Source organism: Trachemys scripta, chromosome 5 (genome assembly GCF_013100865.1).
Source record: "Trachemys scripta elegans isolate TJP31775 chromosome 5, CAS_Tse_1.0, whole genome shotgun sequence".
Lineage (NCBI taxonomy): Eukaryota > Metazoa > Chordata > Testudines > Emydidae > Trachemys > Trachemys scripta.
The window spans coordinates 22,081,160-22,103,233 of NC_048302.1; the positions used below are offsets into that span (position 1 = coordinate 22,081,160).

Below are 22,074 nucleotides of genomic sequence, written 5' to 3' on the forward strand. Positions count from 1 at the left end.
TAACAATGTACAATTTACTTTTCAAAAGAATTGGCTGGGTTAATAACTTAGCATTAGGGACTATAATGGTTTAGAACAAATTAAAACCTTAGTTAATATGCAACAGTTGCTGTACTCTGATGTAAATGGAGCTAAACAGATTTACACCCGGTGAGGAGCTGGCCCTATATGCCAATAAAACAAATATATTTAAGAAGAAAAATGACTTATGCCAAAAAAATGTTAATCTCTGATGTTTCAATTCTCTAGCAATCTAATTCTTGCAAGCTGGCATGTGCCAGAGCTCCTATGTCTAATCTCTTATCTCAAACAATAAATTGCCAAAAACACTAAAAGGGAAAGTTAATCCATTAGTCCCAGTGGTGGATATGCTTGGGTCTCAGTCATGACTGACAGTGGGTCTGAAGTTTTGGCAGAAAATGACTTAATGGACCAACTGGTGTAAATTGGTGTCACTTCATAGACGTCAATGAGGCTTTGTCAAAATATACTAGCTGAGGATCTAGCCATCGTGTGTGTGTGTGTGAGAGAGAGAGAAATCTATTTTAATCTAGAGTATGAGGCCAAACCAACGTAAGGAAGTAATTTCTCTACTTGGAAACAATAAAGTAAAGTACAGAAATAAACGGGAAAAGGTTAATCAGCATGGGAATTAAACTGCAAGGCCTGAGTTCCAGGATTTAAAGACTGAACCCTGTTGTGAAGGTAGGTTATGTTAAATGAAAATGAGTCGTCCTAATAATTGCAGTAATGTGATTAATACTTCACTTGTATGGACCATTATCAGATTCCCAGCATCTGGCAAAGGTCTCTCTGAGCCACAGCCATGGTGGAACAGAAGGGAGAGGCCCTCTTCTAAAATAGTGCAGGAGCTGGCCAAATGCTTCAGATATTCTGGGAAGGCCATGCCTAAGAGAGGCTGTTACTAAACCTGTAGCATGTGCTGAAAGCTGCTCGGTCAGTCATGGCCACACTCCTGTGCCAGCCCAACACATTCCTTCAGGGAGCCAGAATGGTGCTGTCAATGCTGGTTGGCCTCCTCCCTATTTCTGCCAGAGCACTTGCAATTAAATTATGGAAGCCTTCTGTACACGCGTGCTAGATGGAAGGGACCCCTGTTCTTTAATTTAAACCTAAAAGTCGTCTTATCTCACATACAGTTGCAAGCAACGTTTTTTAAAAAATGAATTAGCATTATTTTAAGGGTGCTCTACACATTGACAGGACTCATCCTATTCATAAGAGAAAGAAGGAAATTCCTCTATTGCAGTACATTTATTCCCCACTGTTGTAAGATGGTTGGAGGGTGTGGAGCCAGCCGGCCATATAGATGGACAGACAGACAAAATCCACTTTGTGTGGGAGAAAAGTCGAATGGGTGACTTCAAACATCTAAACAGAACTTTCCCAGTGCCTTTCTCAAACTGGTGAGTCATATAGTGCCTTGTTTTAGAATGTGCTGAGAGATTAAGTTCACACTTTTACTATGTTCCTGAAGAATAAAGTCATTTTTAAAACACTGCATTCATTATTTACTCTTTTCCACAGGAAATTTCAATAAGGCTATGATACAGGAAGATTTTTGTTGTTTGTTTGTTTCATGTTATTGGGAATAACTGACTGACATACCGTACAAAGATGGCTACATGGGCATTTATTCATGCATACGTGAATATTTTTTAAAGTAAAGTTTTGGAGTAAAATGGCCTTTTCTGAGCCTCCAAGTGGTGTCCACTATTTGGCTCAAAAAAAGATTAAGATTGAAAGACCTTTCCCCAAATTAGCCTGATATTCTGAGGTTTTTCATTCCACTCTAAGCCCTACAATGGTCGCTATTAAATCCATGTTTGTTTTTGCAAGACTGGGGCCTTAGTTATTAAGGGACTAAGGTCCTGAGAGGTGTTGAGTACCTGTAGCTCTTGTTAATCTATGAAAATGGCCCATGCTTACTACACTTTGAGATCAGGACCCCAACCCCTTAATAGTATCACCTCTGTGAGCTGAAGATTCAAGTCTCTGCTAAACACCTGAAAACGCCCTTCACTATTTTGATGGAGAGGTTGTATGTGAATCCTCTTATAAGAAAATAATGTTCTCAGAATGCACATAGGGCCTGATCTGGGGCCCCGTGAAGTCAATAGGAGTCTGTCCACTGCCTTTATTGGACTTTGGATGAGACCCATAGTGCTCAATCCTGCAAGGTGCTGAGCATTCTGGCCCCAACGCATCAAACCACTTAAGCGTGTGCTTTATTTTCAGCTCAAGCACAGTCACATTCAACTCAATGCACTTAGCACGTAGTTAAAGTTAAGCGGATCCTCAAATGCTTTGCTGCAGGGAGGCAGGGTGTTCAGCATTCCCTACACAGAATTGAGGCCATTCATTACAAAGTGAATGTTGTGGTGATGAATGAGAGTTGAGTGGCTCTCTAGCCATTACCTGCAAGGTGTTGGGCAGGAATAAAGGGGCAGAGCTTCCTTGTACTAGGTTAGCACTCACGGTGTACTATGTGATGCACAAATTCGTTGTGAGGCATAGTCACTGCCTCAACGATCTTCACAAGCTACAAGACAACTCCTAACTCTTTCGCATTTAAATTTAGTTCTATTTTTTCCAGAAAAGGTGATGAATAATGTCATTTCTCAACCCTAATGTCATTTTTTGTTGGAGAAATCTGTATGTTATTTATATTAATACTCCAGTTCATTCATCAGAACTAGTGTCCGGGATTAAAAATGGTTAAGCAATCAGAAAAAGGACTTTCTTTTCAATATTTAAACTAACTGTTTAATGATCAAAGTTTTTATGATTTTAAAGCAGCAAGATAAATGGGTTTACAGTATCTAATATTTGCAGTTGTGACAGCAGCAGTATGAGATGTAATGTCAAAGACTAAAGTCCTCCCACTTTTTAAATGAGCTGTGAGTCATTGTAGTGACACAGGCTAATTTAGGACAAGTTAACTACCATTACTGTCTACACAGGACTTACTCCAGAGGACCAATTAAGGTATCTCCCTGACAATACGAAGTGCAGGAACGTTACTCTTCCCCCCCCCCTTCTTTTCCACAGAGCTAATCATTGACATCACATAGAAAAATCATGTTAATTCCATAGGTGTCCTATTTATGGAGAAATACACAGCTAAAATATAGGAAAAATCATTCTCTTCTCACATTTTAATTAAAAAATATCAAACCAGATTGTCTATGATTTGCATAAGTTCTTGCATCTTCATAGGTCTTATTATGAACTAAAGAATATACTTTGTTTGAATTTCATCTCTTTATATATGATTTTTAATTTATTCCTGTAATTTTCAGTGTTGCTATTTCATAGAAAGGACAATAGGTCAGCCCTTTTGTTGGTAATTTAACATGTATAAACACACATAGATAATGCTGAGCCTGTGTATTTCAGTGGAAAGAGGGTTTGCTTCATATTTCAAAGGGCATATATTTAACTCATTAAGTGAAGGTTTTGCTTTTATTTTTTTTTACCAATTGGTGATGATAAAGTAATCCTTGGCAATTTCCTAAAGCAGCAAGCAAGCAAACAAAACAATCAGAAAGAGAACAGTTCATCTATATAAAGTTATAGTGCTTGATTCACCACTCTGTTACTCGAGTATTATGCCTCTGGAAATACATTGAATTAAATGGGAGTGATTCCTTGCTTAAAGTTAAGTGTGCACTTAAGTGCTTTGATAGAACAGGGCTTAAATGAGCTAAAATGAGTTGCTTGGTAAACCTTTTTGGTCTGTGAGCAATCATGGTAAATGTAACACAAAAAACTATTACATTATAGTGGCATCCATTATAGTAGTCCATGAAGAAAACACAACTGAACTGAAATGAAGATGAGCTGTTTAAAAGTCAGATTATATTTACAGGTGATTAAGCACATAAGTGGCTTTCTCTGTGTGTGTGCGCGCTTCCATGCACACACCACATTTATTCTTAGCCTCATGTTTCAGGTAACCCCACATTCCTTTGATCTATGCCTAGGCAGACCCAATCTTCTAAACTGCATATGTACATAACTTAACCAGGTGAGCATCTAACTAATCATTTTGCTTGTGCATTTACTCCTCTTGGGCAACCAGTTGTGGCAAACATGCATTCAGAAAGGAACACGCACAATTTACTTGCATGATTTTGAAGATTTGGATCTTGTGCTCTTATCTGAAGGATCAGCAGTTAGCATGAACGCAGAGGATGATCTTTAAAGTTGCAAGAACTGAAAGCAAGCAGAGTTTCATGTATTATCTCAAACTAGATGTACTAATGTCAATTGCAGCAGGAAATCTTTTGGACTTGTAATGATGGGTAATCTGATCCTGTTACTCTTGTCCCCCACCCCCAGCCCTGAATATCAGAGTAAACATGTAAAATACCAAAGGGCTCTGCAGCAGCAACAGTGAAAGCTTAAAAACTGAAACTACTATATTGCTCTAGACAGCTTGTCAGTACTGATCACGTCAACTGCAAATGTGACTTGTAGGAGAAAGAAGTGTGGTTATTAGCCTCAATTTTCTAGTACTGTGTGTGTGAACTACACACTCTCTTCCACTCTACTTTTCAACTGTATATTATAAACTCTTTAGATAGAAGCCCATGATAATTTCTTGTATTGCATGGTAATGGGGAAGGTTACTCTTGCTCAATTTCAGTTAAACTGTTGTAGATTAGCTTTAATTGAGGTTCATGCCATGAAATCAGAGAAAAAAAATTTTTTTTCTTTCGTCTCTCAAATGTTGGAGGCAATAAGCACACCTCCGAGGCTAGTACTTTTCCTTTCATCAGAAAATATCTGGCCTTAACCATGTATCTGTCCTGTGTTTTAAATGATTGAACGGGTATGAATACTTAGTCTAATTTATATTTTTTAAGCACATATCTCACTGCCTAACAAACACATCCTTTCCTTGCATCCCCTCACAGTTTTTATCTAGTTGGGTTGGAAACACTTTGGGACATATTTTTCATTGTGGCGCAGCAGCTACAGTCACAGTTTCTATCCATGCCCCCTTTCTTCTGTATAGATAAGGCTCCCTGATGGGAGGCGTATCCCATGATGCACCATGGGGGGTTTACAGGCACAATGACTATGTGCCCATTTTTACAGACCCACCTGTTACAGCCATGGATGAACACATGGCTCTTTAAAAATAAACAAACAAAAGAGCTGTATAATAGATAATGATGGTTATCATTGAGATCGGGACAACCTGCCAGGCTATTTTAGTTATTATGGGCTGTACGAGGGGTCCCAGTAAATGAAATACAGAAATGTCTCCACCCCACCCCAAAGAGTTGAATTATCTTTCTTAAAGGCAGTAATTTAGATACTTCAGCTAGAGCAGAGAGAAACAGGACACTACACTATGCTAGTAGGAACCTAGTTTTCCCAGCCATTCGATGCCATACTCTGTATGGTGCAGGGTGCAAGGAGGCTTGCCCTTTGAGCTACTTGATCAAGGCTAGGCACAATCACAATCTGGCACCCAGGAGAGTACAAGGATTGCATCCTCCTAGTGCATATGGGGGGTGCATATCTTATAGCATACTTGTCAACATGATATCTGCAGGTAGGGTACATGCAGGGCTATGGCCCCTTCCTTTCCTCCATGTAGAGAGAAACAGAAGAGAGCACACATACGGCACTATCCTATGGACACGGTATGTGTACATCCCTTTATGCTCCTGGGAGCTGCGGAAGGAGGGGTGGAATGTCCTGAGGCAGCACCCATTCTTCGTGGAGTTCTCCCTGCAGTATCATGACTTGAAAGGCCGTTTTGTATGCAATATGTAGAATCTGGCCCTAATGGTCCCATTTGGGGATACTGTTGTGGTTAATAACAGATGGGAGAAGGATTGTTCTAGCTAATCTAATTATGAGCCATCATTTGTTCCTCTTAGACTCTATAAAAGGAGATCTAAATGCTAATCTTAAATGGGCTTTATAAACAGAAGGCTCTTGCTGGTGAAGGTCAAGCTGTAACAATTCCCTTGGAAGACCTGTCAGTGGCTAAATTGATCTTCTCACCATGTTGATTATGCTGTTATCCCAGCTTGGATACCTCTGGGTCTTGGCTCTCCTTTTGCTCTGACAGTTTGATATTGAAAGTCTGTGTTGATCTCTTTGACTCTGCTGATCGCATCAGGTACCTACAAATGGAGGGGCAGGAAGAACTTTTTATACTTTTACTGTCACTATTAGAATAAAGGGGAGCCTAGCAGGAGTAAGTTACTATTGATGTGCTGCCTGTATTTTAACAAAGAGCTCCCACAAATATTTCCCTGTCTGTGTGATAAATCTTGTATTATAGTTGGGAATTTTCCATTGATTTTTTTTTAATGGAAAATGCAGCTTCTGCAAAATCAAAATGTTCCCTGAGAAAATTTAGTTTTATTGAAATTTTCCATTTTGGGTTGGGTTGACCCAAATTGAAACACTTGAGTTGTTGAAATGTTTTGTTTCATTCTGGGTCAATTCAATATTAATCTCTGTCTGCTTGAGTTGCTGAGGGGCCCCATGATAGTTGTAGTTTGGCTGCCTTGTGCCCCCTTTTCTGTGGAACAGAATCCCCGATTCGAGTACATATCCCATGATGCACTATAGTCTCCCCTCTGGCTGAATTGACACAGTGCATCATAGGAGTCTCATTAACACAGTACATAATGGGAGATATAGTCCGCCTGGGGAGCACAATCTATAAAGCAGAATGGCGGCATGAGGGCACCCAGACTACAACTTCCATGAGGCACCACTGCATCTTGGGGGAACTCAGATTAACGCTGAACCAAGATGAAATTAAACATTTTGATTTAAGGAATGTTGGAACAAAATTATTTGAATTGAAATTTTTAGGAACTTTCCATTCTGTGAAAAATTTGGCTATTATAACTCTTAATCCTGATTTGGGACAAAAATGAATCTGGAAATACTGGAATTTTCCATGTGATGGCTCATTATGTACTGGGGGTCATGTGTGCTCAAAAGAGCAGAGGTGAGGGAATCTAATCACTTATTCTGGCATTTAAACCTAGATACTTGTTCATAACCAAGGAATGAGGGAGCAGCACTTGCAAACAAACCTATAATACTGTAAACTTCTTGAGAATACTTTTACTTTATCTCTGAAAACTAAAATGGGTTTATAATGAAAACCATTTTTCTATCCTTAACTACTGCAAAGTGCTTGATACTTTCAATACTATTACTGCCTGATGTATCACAGTGTTTGCCTTGTTTAATTTGAAGTAGGGCATGGGCAGTGGGTTATCCTCGGTCGAAAGACTCATTTATATTTTCAAAATACTTGCCATTTGGCCTATTCCAAACTGGATGGGGCAGCAACAGAAGAGGTGTAAAAAGACTCTCATACAGACACCACATGGGCATAAATCCAGAATCAGTTCATTGTGCTCAGCAGAATTATGCATGACTTTCTGCTATTATAACTGAGATCAGAATCTAGCCTGGAAAAGACTATTCAATTATCAAAGCTACACCCGTCCAGTGAAGGGTAGAGGAAATAGGAGATACTAATCAGATACTCTATTCAATCTGAACCAAAAGAACAAACAGAAACAATATATGTAAGTAACAATAACATCTGTTTGTTGTGATTTACCTGTTTTCCCTCGTTTTATATTTAGATTGTAAGCCCTTTAGGGGCAGGGACAGTCTTTTTTTCTTATGTATACAGACAGTGCCTAGTACAATGGGACCCCTGCTCTGACAGGGGACTCCAGGCACTTTTACAATAAAATAATCTTCCAAAAAAATGTCAGCATAAATGTCTTAGATATTTTTCATGAATGGCTCATAAGCATTAAATATGTCAGTATAAAAATGACTTTGTTTGCCCTTTGCTCCCTCAATAATAAATACATCCTGGCTAATAAACACTTCAGCATCAGAATACAACTATTATCTTGTAAACAGAAGCCAGCCCTAAGAATCATCTGAATATATGTGATCACAGCACTTTTTCATCATTCTTAATGGGCAGGAAAATGTGTCAGGATTGGAAGAGTTGTAACTTTGAGGGAGCTGCTGTACTTACTGATATTACAAATTTAACTTATTTCTTTTATAAGCTGCCTTTGTCAATGAGTAGAGATGAGGTAACCTATTTCTGACTGAAATAACTTGCATTCAGTGCAGTTGTCTTCTACTGAGACGTCTGAATGTGTTTATTAAGCTGACCAGCTACCCACATGGTGCTATAATAAACGTGACAGGACAAGCAGATTGCTCCTTCTATTTTCCATGGGTAGCCAAGCCTAAATAAAATCCCTTTCTTTTCTCCAAGAAAACACTGGATTAACTTTACCAGTTTGACCAATACTTTGTGAAAATGTTGGTCACTGGGAACTTCCACACACAATGTTTGCCAGGTTTCTCCCCCCACAATGTTATGTAGGGGGAACCAGACATTTTGCCCATCCCCAGAAAACAAGGTGGACTTTGTAGTGATAATGCCATTGAGGATTTTTGGGAAACCTTTACCTGGATTTTCTCGGCTGTAGTCAAATACACCTGTAACTATTAATGGATGTAGAATGTAGTTGGAATCCATTATATGTAAATACACCGTATTACATTGTTAAAGGGTGAAATTATGACTCCTTGCCCACTCACCTGCATGATTATGGTAGCGGTAACATTAAATGAAACGACCACCGTTCTGCTGTGTGAGAGGGCCAGGAAGCGGAGAACCCCAAAAAGGAATTTTATGCATCTTCCTTTGCACTGCAGAGCCATGCACAGTAGCAACCCCATACACAAAGATGTATAATGGGGCATGTAGGCAGGCTGTTTGGAGCATGGTCTGTGAGTCTTTGAACTGAGCAGATCCACTAGCCACAGATTCCACCAAGGCAGGAGGAAGGGGGTGGCAAAATCACATCCTGGCCACTACTACAATCTGGAAACTTTAGCAGTAGCCATGGAATGTCTGTGTGGGTACTTTACATTCTGCCTCATGCCTAGGTTAGGACTCTGTGCCTCCACCTCATGTTTTAGATCACAGATACTTGAAGGAGGCAATGCCCATTTCACCCAATGTTGTTAACGTTGTAGCCTTGTAGAAAAGCCAAGTTTAGCATTTCTGGTTACTTAGAGCTGGTGCTATGGGGCAAGACTGAGTCCTCATGCTCTGCCTTTAACAGCATGTTTATCACAGCTTTACTTTTCTGTAAAATACCCTCATTTTAAAAAAACGTTTCTGTGCAAAAGAGCAAGCTTTTGTATTAAAAATAGATTGTCTTCAAGAACCCACATATGTGAGCTTTTTAAGGCTTGTGATGCAAAGATTTCCCTAAGGATTTAACTTTCTGTGTGTTTTCAAAATAGAAGTTGATTTTTATTGGAAAATGTTCCGTGAGGAAGTTTCTAATAACAGAACTGAAATATCAGAAGCAATTCCCTTTGATAAATGAATGGGGATGTTAAATTATTAGTTTCCTCATGCAGGTAGGTAGGGAAATGATTTTACGCTCCAAGTAAAGCTGGTGCATTTATTTATATTATTACACTAAATAAATAATGATCCTGGACACACCTCCATTATTGTAATGTTTTCAGGGACATTGTTTCCTCTTCTCAAGTCTTAATTGCAGAGGGAAGAGATGGCTTGGGCAGCGAGGCTGTCATTAAAAAATAAGTGTGGGAACCTGTAGAGCAGTGTTTCAATGTAACCAATTAGAAATGTGACCTTGGGGAGCACCATTAGCAGTTTAACTAAATGCCAGTTCTGTTCAACTTGACCTCAAAATGGATACATGTGGCATTTTGAAATGGCGGTTACAAATGGACAACACTGATAACAGTGCTCTACAGCCAAAATGCTTCTGAAATAAATGTAGTCAAACTTTATTAATTCTGGGTCACTAAGAATGAAAATGATGCTTAAAATTGTTGATTGGCTCTAGTTTTGAAGATATGCTATTGGGTCAGTATATACGACCCTTGACTTGGGAATGGCGGAGGATAAGTGAGTTATAAAGGGAGGGGATCTCAATTTAAACCAGAAATGACTAAAATACATCTTTGACTGGATCTATGAATAAATCTATGACTGGGTTTGGACAGTACTTGCTTTTTAGGCAAAACAATGAATGATGCAATCTGAAGCTGGTATTGCGTCATACATGATATGAATTGCATCATGTTATTCCTAGAAGTCATGGATGATGCAATCATAACAAAGCTTACATCACTCTGCTGAACAAATTGCCCTATATCAGCTCTAGAAATCATACAGTGTCTGCTCTCTTATTTGTCAGTGTTTGATTTTGCAAAGGGGCACATTTCTGTTTAGCCAAAGTGAGCAGAGATGCCTCGTACTTGTGTGAACAGTGCAGATAACTTCTGCTATGTTTGTGGTGAAGTGACTTTTGCATCACAAAAGCGCAGTATAACCACTATAGTTAAGAAAGCCTATCGCCTTTATTTTGGCTGCAAAATTGGAGATCAGGACAAGAGGTGGGCCCCACACACATGCTGCAACACTTGTGCAACAAATCTTCGCCAGTGGTTGAACAGGAAAAGGAAATCTATGCCTTTTGCAGTGCCAATGATTTGGAGAGAGCCAACAGATCATACCAGCAATTGTTACTTCTGCATGGTGCCTCCAGTTGGGAATACAAGAGACAAGCCAAGAAGCGCCGAGTAGACATTGAATAGGACTAAACTATGTACATAATAGTTTTTTGCCTTTTGTTTCATAATAAATTTTATTTATATAACCCTTTTGCTGATTTTTAAAGTGTTACATAAATAGGACAGGTGAAATATTATCATGTAAAGCAACCATAAACACATGAAAAGACCTAGGTTTACAATTTATGATTAAAACTCTGCTATCTACACAATATACATAGACATAAAATGTAAAAACTTAAATATCTTAGAAACAGTAGCCAATCAGTTGTTTTAATTGTCATATTTGAATTCAGCACATCAAAATACATAATAAATAGCACATTTTATCTCTGAAGCAGACGACGTCTCAAAAATTGTAGACCAGTGTAAACCTTTCCCAGGCAGCCAGCTCTTTCATTTGTTTGGTTTCATGGCTATGTTTTTGCTTCTTTAAAAGAAAAAGAAAAAGAACGTGAAGTTTAAACTAGAGTAACTTGGAGTCTTTACATCATGATTTGAAGACTTCAGTAACCCAGTTAGAGGTTATGTGTCTATTAGAGAATTGGGTGGGCGAGGTTCCGTGGCCTGCAATGTGCAGACTAGATGGTCTCTTCTGGCCTTAAAGTCTATGACAGGGGTCAGCAACCTTTTAGAAGTGGTGTGCTGAGTCTTCTTTTATTCACTCTGATTTAAGGTTTCACGTGCCAGTCATACATTTTAACGTTTTTAGAAGGTTTCTCTATATGTCCATAGTATATAACTTACTAAACTATTGTTATATTTACTTTACATAAGGTTTTTGAAATGTTTAAGAAGCTTCATTTAAAATTAAATTAAAATGCAGAGTCCCCCAGACTGGTGGCCAGGACCTGTGCAGTGTGAGTGCCACTGAAAATCAGCTCGCGTGCCGCCTTTGGCAGGTGTGCCAGAGGTTGCCTACCCCTGGTCTATGAGGCATTAATGTTATTCCGAATGCCACTTTGTGCTCTGTTTCACCAGCTCTGTTGGTTTCCTGGGCTTGGAGCTATAAAGGAATTTTCCTTCCTCTGAAAGAATTTCCCACTGGACTGGCAGGAAATTTGGTCTCTTTTTAGGCATTCTGTCCATCATAATCCAGATGGGCATTTCAGGTCTGTGATAAAGCTACTTAGCAGACAAGCTGCTCATGAGCTGTGAAGCCCTTCGTAAAACTCTGTTGGCACACCATTCACTTCATCTTTATTAATGGTGTTGGCAACTTAAGTTGCTTTCTGTGGTCCTGTTACAGATAACTTTAGCCTGCACGCCTTCTTTCTTGTGCAGCCTCAAGAACAATTTCAGGCACAATTTGGCTTGGCAGATGGATTACTAGCAAAATCTGTTCTTTAATGATAGGGAAGGCAGAAATGAAATTTCTGACTCTGAATAAAAGAGTGCAGTAGTTGGAAAATATAGGCCCTAAATACTAAAGTGCTGGATGAGGCGTTAAATAACACTTTTTAAATTATTCCTCCCAAGAACACACTTTGAGCTGCTTCAATCAGATTCAACGTAGGCCACTTGCTGTGGAGCAGTCAGTGGCAGCTCTGCCTTCAGGGTAGCTGTGGGTTGGGGCATTGCCCTGCTCAGAAAAGCAACAATAATTAAAAGATCTTTTAAAAAGGTTTACAAGTTAGAGTCTACATTTTCAAAGCGATGAGTGATTTTGGGGGGGCCTCAATCTTTGGGTGCCCTGTCTGACACCTGAAAGGGGCCCAATTTTTAGAGCAATGCTTTGAAAATCAGGTGTCCAGTTGGGAACCCAAAATCATTAGTCACTTTTGAAAATGCCAGGCTAAATAAAGATCCCAATAATATGGTTCGTAAATGTCCGGTAACAGCTTCTAGGATTGTGGTGCAGTGGCTCTAATACGCATGGTTGCACACATCAGTTGGAGTCCCTATACGGTGCAGTTGCGGAGAGCAACACAGACGAAGCACTAGAAAGTTTCTCTTCAGTTAAAGCAGGCACCGCTAGAGACCTGTGTGGAATATTGAGAAGTGCCCAGGATTGACCTAAATCTGTTGTGCTGGAAACAGCTCGTAGGAGCAGTGGGGCTGATCACAACAGTCTTGAAGGGGGCACACACCTTCAGATAGGATATTTTATATCCAGGATGGGCAATTTGTCTCTGGCATAATTTTTCTTCTTGGCATATTTGACGGAGATGGCTGCTTAGTAACTGGAAGGAGAGAACAATGAACTATGCAGAGAGACCCTCCCACACACACACAGTCTAGGGAAGCTGGGATGAGGTTAGTGCTTTCTGTCACCTATGCCATTTGGCCTTGGGGGGAGAAACAAGCCAGAGACTCCAGCTGGTAGGATCAGAAGCAACCAAAGCAGGGAACTTCGGACATTCAGAGAACTGTCAACATTTTGAGCGGTCTTTCTCTGCCCTGTGTTGATTGACTATTCCAACCCTCCCACTCTGCCACCCTCACAGTCTCTTCACCTCAGCTTCACTTAATATCTGCTCTTCTTACCCGCTTCTCCCCTGTCCTGCCCACCCCCTTTCCCTTCAGTGTTCCTTCTCCCTTCACTTTTCTTTCCATTTAACTTATTCCCTCTTAGATAGATATATATTTGGTGAGGGGTTTAGCTATCAGGGAACTGACATGCATTTGGTGCCATGACAGAGTTCACACACTGTGTTTTATCTTTTTCTCCATCCTGTGTCTGTCTTGTCTATTTAGACTTTGTCTACACAGGAACTTCATCAGCAAAACTTTTGTCGTTCGGGGTGTTAAAAAAAATGCACATGCACACCCCGAATGACAAAAGTTTTACCAACGAAAAGCGCTCTCCTGCCAACAAAGCTGCTGCCACTCATGCGCGGTGGAAGATTTTTGTCATCAGGAGAGCTTAGACAAAACCTTAGAATGTAAGGCCTTTGAAACGGACTGTCTGCTAATCTGTTTGTACATTGCCCCATTCCTGGTTGGTCTTTAGGCACTATGGTAGTAAACATGATTAATGATAATGAAAATAACAACTTACACACAGAGGGTATGAAAGTGGGGGCCTTTCTCATGCTGTTCTTGCAACACAAGGCTCCATGCTGAGTGCAGGAGATCTGTTCCATTGAGCTTGTAGCTGGTGATGTCAGAATACAGCGTAAAGAGGAAGAGAAATTAAAGTTAAGAGAACAAAGAAGACCCACAGAGTTTTGTTTTAAGAATACTTGCTGCTAAAGTTTGTATGACAGTGAAATGTGTTATGAATTCTATTGTAAAATGTGTCATTTTGAAGTGTTGCATAGAGTTTTAGATATGTAACTCCCTTAAATCACAGAAGCATGTGCTGCTAAACCCCATGCAGCACCACAACACTTTGACACTGTGTTCCTTTATTTCAAATAATTCTAGGAAGAAAATTAATTATGAATTGAATAATAGATTATTTGAAACTACTGTGTTGCATTCTTAAGTGCACCAGAATGTTGCATTTTTCATGTTATACTTTAAAGAATTCCCAGGTAACACGCCCCATTGGGTTCACTACTGGTGTTTGGGTTACCATGCCCCAGTTAGACTCATCTTTGATGACAATGAAGTTTCAAGTCCTATGCCTAGTATCAGTTCCCTTTATGCCTCTGTTCCAAGCAGCTGTGACAAATGTGGATATGGGTGGGATGGGGAGGGGAATTCTCAGAATCCAGATCTCAGAGTATTCATGCCACCCTCATGGTACCATCAAAAGACACTGAGAAATGAATCATGATGATAGGGTACCAGGGTATAATGCTACCCATTTTATACATTAGTTCCATTCCAAAGGCAGCATTTCAGGACCTGTTAGTCTCTAATCTGTATGAGCCTGGGAAGATGTGTTTTTTGGTTTTAAATATAATTGGTTTTCCACATTTTATCTGCAACATATATTCGCTTTAGCATGGCTGTCATATAAATCATAGGCTATCAGTAATTGTCCTTTTAGACTGGTTCATGGGGTTTATTTTTACATTAAACTCCATACTGCAAGTCTAGAAATTGAGTGAAAATATTTTGTCAATTTCCTTTAAAGTCTATGTAAAGTCTATGTCTATGTAAACTGATTTTATATCTATTTCAGGTTTATCAACAAGCGTAAATCATCATAGCAGTGTTGATTTAACCAGAACTATGTCATTTTTATACTAGCTAAGATCTGGTTCTTCGTATCAAGAGTTGTGCATCTTTCAATTTAGGACCAACTTGCTCAGGCAAAACTCCAAATGAAGACAGATAAGAGTTTTGCCTGAACAAGAACTATGGGATTTGGCCCATACAGAATATTCATTCCTGAGAATATTCACTCTCTCTTTTAATTTATTGTAGATACTAAATAATAATATTTTCAATTATAGGGTTTGAATCCAATGCCTTTGAGATTGAGTTGCAGCTCACTGTTGGCCTATAAGAGGAGAGATTAATAAGACTGGGACTTTTCAGCTTGGAGAAAATAAATAAGGAAGTGTTATTTACCCCTTCTCATAACACAAAAACTAGGGGTCACCAAATGAAATTAACAGGCAGTAGATTTAAAAGAAACAAAAGGAAGTATTTCTTCAGACAACACACAGTCAACCTGTGGAACTCTTTTCTGGAGGATGTTGTGGAGGCCAAGACTAACAGGGTTCAAAAACTAACTTGATACATTCATGGTGGATACGTTCATCAATGGGTATTAGCCAGGATGGGCAGGGATGGTGTCCCTAGTCTCTGTTTGCCAGAAACTGGGAATGGGCCATAGGGGATGGATCACTTGATGATTACCTGTTCTGTTCATTCCCTCTGAACCACTTGGCTTTGGCCACAGTCAGAAGACAGGATACTGGGCTAGATAGACCTTTGGTCTGACCCACTATGGCTGTTCTTATGTGCTACTAATTCTAATGGAACTACTCATGGAGTCAGATTCTATTTAATATGCATAAGAGTATTAGTATCTGGCCCATAGTATCCTTAACTTTGTGCCATGTTCTAAAATTGAAAAAAAAACCACAATGCTGTGTATTTTGATATATGTCTTCCCTCTGACCAGATTGTTTGTTTGTTTGCACATACTGTGAACATGTTAGAACTGTTATTAAGTGATGCTCATGTAAATAGGACTGGTTCATCAGTCTATAATATAATCTTTTTGGAATAATCATTTGCCTTATTTTTATCCTAAAACCTCCCCCATTCGAGTGGCCCAATCCTGCAAATGTTTAAGCACATGAATAGTTTTACTCCCACAAATAGTTACATGGAAGTCAATGGGACTACTCGATTGACTAAAGTTACTCATAGGCATAAATGTTTCCAGGATTGGACCCTTCCAGTGTAATCCTCAAAACAGCTTAATTTATTTGCTGATTTTGAGCTAGACAAGTCCCCATGGTACTGGAAAGTTTCCTAGGGAAACTCCAGAAGTTGACACTGATATCATTCCCATGAGGTGAGCGGTTTCTGGACACATCCATGTGGAGGAGTATTGGGGAAGGTGGGGGTGAAGTTGTAACCCTCCAGCAATACAGGGGAATTCATCAGTTTTCTTGTGGTACCTGCTATCACAGGTGCTGACTTTTTTCTCTTTGCTGGTGGGTACTCCTCTCCACCCACTCCCCTCGACGCTAGCGGCAGGCAAGGCTTTGGGGGGAAGATGCCAAGTAGGGCTAGGGCATGGGCGGGGCCACAGGGGAGGAGGCAGAGCATGGGCAGAGCCTCGTGGAGAAGAGGTTGAGTGGGGGCGGGGCCTTGGGGCAGAGCGCGGGTGGACTGGGGAGCGGGGGCATGGTCCAGGCACCAGGGCCCACAAAAGATTAATCCGGACCTGCAGGTGCCGAGCACCCCCTATATTTTTTTCGATGAGTAGTTGAGCCCCGAAGCACCCACAGAGTCAGGTGCCTATGCCTGCCATGGTCATATGTTTGGATAGTCAGTGCCACCTTTGACTTGGCATTGTGGCGCTTTAATAAGATGTGCTGCCATTGGGTCCTGGACTGCTCCGTATTTACTACCACTCCTGGGTAGAGGGCACAGAATTTGTAGACATGAATTATGACAAGGACATTAATTCCCATGCGGATTTTCTGAGGTCACTCCATTGGGCTGCCTGGAGATGATGCCACCTAGAGCTCCACCACCAACTGTCCATGTCCCCTAGCCAAAATACCCCCACAAGCTGAACAGTATTCATAAAGGGACAGCTGCATGCTAACATGGAAGGGTGATGCTGAACTGGCTCTTCTTCCCTAGTCTCTGACTGTCTGGGATTCACTGTTCTGGGATTGCCACAGCTTTCGTTCTCCTGTTGTCAAGCCGCAGAGGGGATGATATGGCCCTTTGCCTTCACTAACCAACTACTCTGTCCTTAATGGGAAAAACAACACTGAAATAGACATATTTTTCAAGGTGAATCGTAAAGAAACCTATGACAGCTGTTGCTTTTCTCTCCTGTTTTAAACATTAGAATGAAGAAGGAATCTCGCAGGAAGGAATGATGGATAATACAGTGGACCCAGATAATGAGGCGTATGAAATGCCTCCTGAGGTAAATCTTCCTTTGCTGTGCTCTCTGAATGTATGTGGCTAATGGACATCTGAGCATTTAGCACAGGGGCTTTATGCCGAAGTGATCCAGGTGCAGAAATGTAATGATGATGACACTTACATGGATGCACAGAGGGGTGCTTCCCCTCTATGGGTGTCCAGTGGCTGAGAGGTTGCAAAGAGGAGGCAGAGCAGGGGTATATGAAGCTGCAGTATAGTAGCAAACATGCAGCCTCTGTGACTAGGATCTCAAGGAGTCAGAATGTATCCCTAAGACAGCACACCCGCCTGGGGCTCCACACCACCCATTGATTTGAGCCAAAATGGCACAATCAAACCCAGTAGAGGAGATCTGCATCAGATTCACACTTGGCTGTAGGACTCTGTGCATAAGTGCTCTGTTATGCAATTAATAAGTGAATCCGTACTATTTCTGTGTGATAGAGCCCATCATTAGGATGAGTGCCAACCCATTGTTTTGTGTAGCTAGCTGCCTTCAGCAGGAAACTGTAATTCCTGGAAAATAATAATTCTTTAGAGCCAAATGTTGTCCTTGGAAGCATGCTAACAGCTCCTAATGTAATTAACAGGAATTGCTCATTCATTGGAAGGCAAAGGGTGGCTTTTAGTACTGTCGCGGCGTGGTACCTGAAAGAAAGAGGGAAGGCCACCCAGTCTAACCAAACCCTTTTAATGCAGCCAGAACTCCTCCTTTCCCCCATAATAGTACCTCCCTAACCCAGTGCATATGCAGCACCACCTCTTGCATTTCTGATTTCCCCCACCCAGCTTCTCTCAAAACACAGTATTACATTATTAAATATTTTCTGTGCAGTAATGATATTTGAGAGAACAATTGTACTTACACATGCATGTGCGCGCACACACAGACACATTCCAGAATACTCCACAATAAATTCCCTTTTTCTTGTATTTGGTAAGAGATGGGAGGAAATTATACCTTTGTCAATGTATGAGTTCAAGAAAAAAAAAAAGTATGATCACAGTATCTTCTTTCAATAGTTTCCTAATTTTATGGATAACATTTTATAATACACAGCAAATCACTATTACTTCCTTTGGCTCATGCAATCAAGAAAGTAAAATCTTTTGTCTCATAGTTTCCTTCCACTAATGCTGAATTACTTTGGTCTAACTATATATAACAGGGGTTGGCAACCTTTCAGAAGTGGTGTGCCGAGTCTTCATTTATTCACTTTAATTTAAGGTTTCGCGTGCCGGTAATACATTTTAACGTTTTTTTAGAAGGGGTCTCTCTCTCTAAGTGTATATTATATAACTAAACTATTGTTGTATGTAAAGTAAACAAGGTTTTCAAAATGTTTAAGACGCTTCATTTAAAATTAAATTAAAATGCTGATCTTACGCTGCCAGCCTGCTCAGCCCGCTGGGTGGGGGGTTCAGGGCAGAGGGCTGGGTGTGGGGGGGACTCGAGGTCAGGGCAGAGGGCTGGGGTGTGTGTGGAGGTGCAGGGAAAAGGGCTGGGTGGGGGGGGGGTTCAGGGCAGAGGGCTGGATGTTGGGGGGGACTCGAGATCAGGGCAGAGGGCTGGGGTGTGTGGAGGTGCAGGGCACAAGGCTGGGTGTGGGGCGGGGTTCAGGGCAGAGGGCTGGGGTGTGTGTGGAGATGCAGGGCAGAAGGCTGGGTGTTGGGGGCAACTCGAGGTCAGGGCAGAGGGCTGGGGAGGGTGTGAGGGGTGCAGGTCAGAGGGCTGGGGCTGTGGGGGTGCAGGGCAGAGGGATGGGTGTATGTTGGGGTGGGGAGGTGCAGGGCAGAAGGCTGGGGTGCTCGGCTCGTGGGGGGTGCTCCCAGCCCCCTGCCCTGAGCAGCTCATGGCACGGGGCTGGCAGGGATATGACCTGTTCCACCCCCTTTCCCCAGGCCCATCCCTACCTCTCTCTGCCTGCTCTACAGAGCAGCCACCACGCTGCGCTCGGCTCTGCTCCTCTGGGAGGAGGAGGGGCTGGAATGCACCACGTTGTGAGAAGAAAGGGTCCTGGCCCCCCGCTCCACTCAGTCCCCCTCCCACCGCTTTCTCCTGTGGGGGCAGGAGGCAGAAGCTTGATCCTGCGGCAGCCAAGCTTCCCCTTCTCCCCTTTCTTCGCACAACGTGGTGCATTCCGGCCCCTCCTCCTCTTCCTCCTCTCAGTGGGCAGCAGCGTGCCACTCAGAATCGACTTGCGTGCTGTGTTTGGCACGCATGCCGTAGGTTGCCGACCCCTGATATATAGTATTACTACAATGCATGGGGTACCACCGTGAATAATCAGACTGGCTGTTTCACAGAATTGCCATGCATGGGCTTGATCATGAAAGGTTGGGAGCATCTAGGGCCTGATCCAGCAAAGTACTTAGACAGATAATTAATTTTAAGCACCTGAGTAATTGGAATCAATGGGGCTACTCATGTGCTTATAATTAAGCATATGCTTAGGTGATTTACTGAGTCAGTGAGAGTACCTGCAACTCCCACTGGATTGCACAGTGCAACAGGAATTTCAGGTACCCAGGCCCTCGAAAGGTCATGCCCAATTACTATAATTAGATATATCTTGATAAAAGAATAATAATTTAAGTTCACAAATGTAGCAATTGCCACTAAGACCCTGATCCAATTCCCACTGAAGTCAGTGGAAAGTCTCCCATTTAGCTCAGTACGAGTTGGATCAGGTCCCAATGAATATGAAAGATCTGGCTGAAAATAGTTAATTCACTATTGAGTGTGAAAATACTTGAAGCGTACAGCCTGCTTATCTGCCATGACATTTCAGTCATGTAGATTTTCACAGTAAACTCTTCTAAAGCAGCAGTAGGAGAACACTTCAATCTCTCTGGTCACTCAATAACAGACCTAAAAGTGGCAATTCAACAAAAAGCTTCAAAAACAGACTCCAACGTGAAGCTGCAGAACGGGAATTAATTTGCAAACTGGATACCATCAGATTAGGCCTGAATAAAGACTGGGAGTGGTTGGGTCATTACAAAACCTAAACTTAATTTCCCCAATACGAATTTCTCCCTATTGTTACTCACACCTTCTTGTCAACTGTCTGTAATGGGTCACTCTCTTACCACTTCAAAAGTTATTTTTCTTCCCTTGGTATCCTGCTGTTAATTGATTTATCTTGTTAGACTGACCTTACATGAAAGGATGGAGGTTGCTTTACCAAGTGTATTTATACCTGCTCCTGTATTTTTCACTTCATGCATCCGATGAAATGGGCTGTAGCCCACGAAAGCTTATGCCCAAATAAATTTGCTAGTCTCTAAGGTGCCACAAGGACTCCTCATTATTTCTTCTAAAGCAGTTTTTGTCCTAGGTACTGATCCTTCCAATACAAACTCATGTACTTAATTTTTAAGCATACAAATTATCCCATTGATTTCAGTGAGACTATTAATGAATTTAAAGTAAAGTGCATGCCTAAATCCTTTCCTAGATTAAGGATTAAGATTGCTGCTCATTTCAGTGGCAACATATCATCAGTGAAGCTTTTCCTTCAATACATTACAGCAATACATAAAGGTGGCTTAAGCGCATGTTATATACAGAAATGTGATTTTCTCTTTGCTCATTAGTTCTCTTGGGAATTCTCTAGATATCAAAAGCTGTAAGTGATTTTAGCCATTGATATGGAAGGCAAATGGCATGTTAACCTCAGGGTTATCTGTAAACACCTTTTTCTTGTAAATTAAGTACCAGGTATTTGGAAAACAAGCTAAAGTAATGCCAACCAAATAAAGATAAATAGCCAGATTGTGTTCTAAATCAAATCAGTCGCCTTTTTTCCATTGACTCCAGTGGGAATAGAATTGGGCCTAAAATGAGGCTTTTTCTAAGTGTTAACCAATTTTGATTTTTGCTCTCCTCAATAGGAAGAGTATCAAGATTATGAACCTGAAGCATGAAAATCTCTTCCCTCTTTCTATCTTCTGAAATCTACTAACAAAGACGTCCTGTCCTGTACAAGTGCTGAGTTCCAATGTGCCCAGTTGTAAACTTTTCTTTTATTTTTACAGTTTTTACAGTGTATTTTGAAGTCTTCCATCAGCAATGATTGGAGTGTCTGGGTCTGCACCCAGCTTTCATTCCAGTGATTCCCTCCCACTGAAATGAACAACTGGGTGGCAGGGCCATTGTCGTGCTGTGGATATTGTGGCTTCAAGTTTTAAAAGTAAAAAAAAAAAAAAATGTAAAACCACCTAAGTGTCTATTGCTTATTTCTAAAGCTGTATATGTTTTATTGCTAGATTGTCAGTAACTTGGTATTGTTTCTGATTCAAGGATTTTTTTTGTTTCTTATTATTACTCTGTCTCGGGGTTAACTTATTGTGAGAATTGTTTATATATACATATATAAAGTAATTGAGCATGAACTATGCACCTATAAATATTAACTTAACATTTTTATTGTTTTGTGATGTGTTTTATTAATATATGTCTGTAAATAATGGTGTTAAACTGAAGCAAATAAAATGTAATTCACTAAAAAATGAACTTTCATATTAGTGGTGATTTACAGCACATTCTTTCCTTTCTAAGAGTATATATTAAATAATTCAGGATAAGTATCTCATTGTGAAGGAGTTACAGCAAAAAAAATTATACTAGGAGCACTATAAAAGATGGGAGGATGGATTATACGCCAGCTGAAGATATGGCCCTCTATGTTTGTGGGTGTGGTGTATTAAATAAAAGTTTACAAAATAGATGTTTTGATAGTGACAATAAATTTGCAGTCATAAAGAAACAAAAGTGGCCTTCAACAATTTAATGCAGCAGTTTATCAGGAAATTGTAAGAACCTATGAAGAATCATTGTCTAGAGGTGGTTAAAATACCAAGATATGGAGAAACCAG

The 22,074-nt window shown here is 40.7% G+C and overlaps 1 protein-coding gene across 1 annotated transcript in view; it reads left to right on the forward strand.

Annotated features, from left to right (window-relative positions):
- The window catches only part of SNCA (synuclein alpha), a 90,566-nt gene extending 68,858 nt beyond the window's left edge, over window positions 1-21,708 (forward strand). The window contains exons 5-6 of the mRNA XM_034772887.1: window positions 17,114-17,194; window positions 21,091-21,708. Of these exons, the coding sequence (XP_034628778.1) occupies window positions 17,114-17,194; window positions 21,091-21,123 (114 nt within the window). The 3' untranslated portion in view covers window positions 21,124-21,708. The remainder of the gene's footprint in view (window positions 1-17,113; window positions 17,195-21,090) is intronic.
- The last annotated feature ends 366 nt before the right edge of the window (window positions 21,709-22,074 follow it).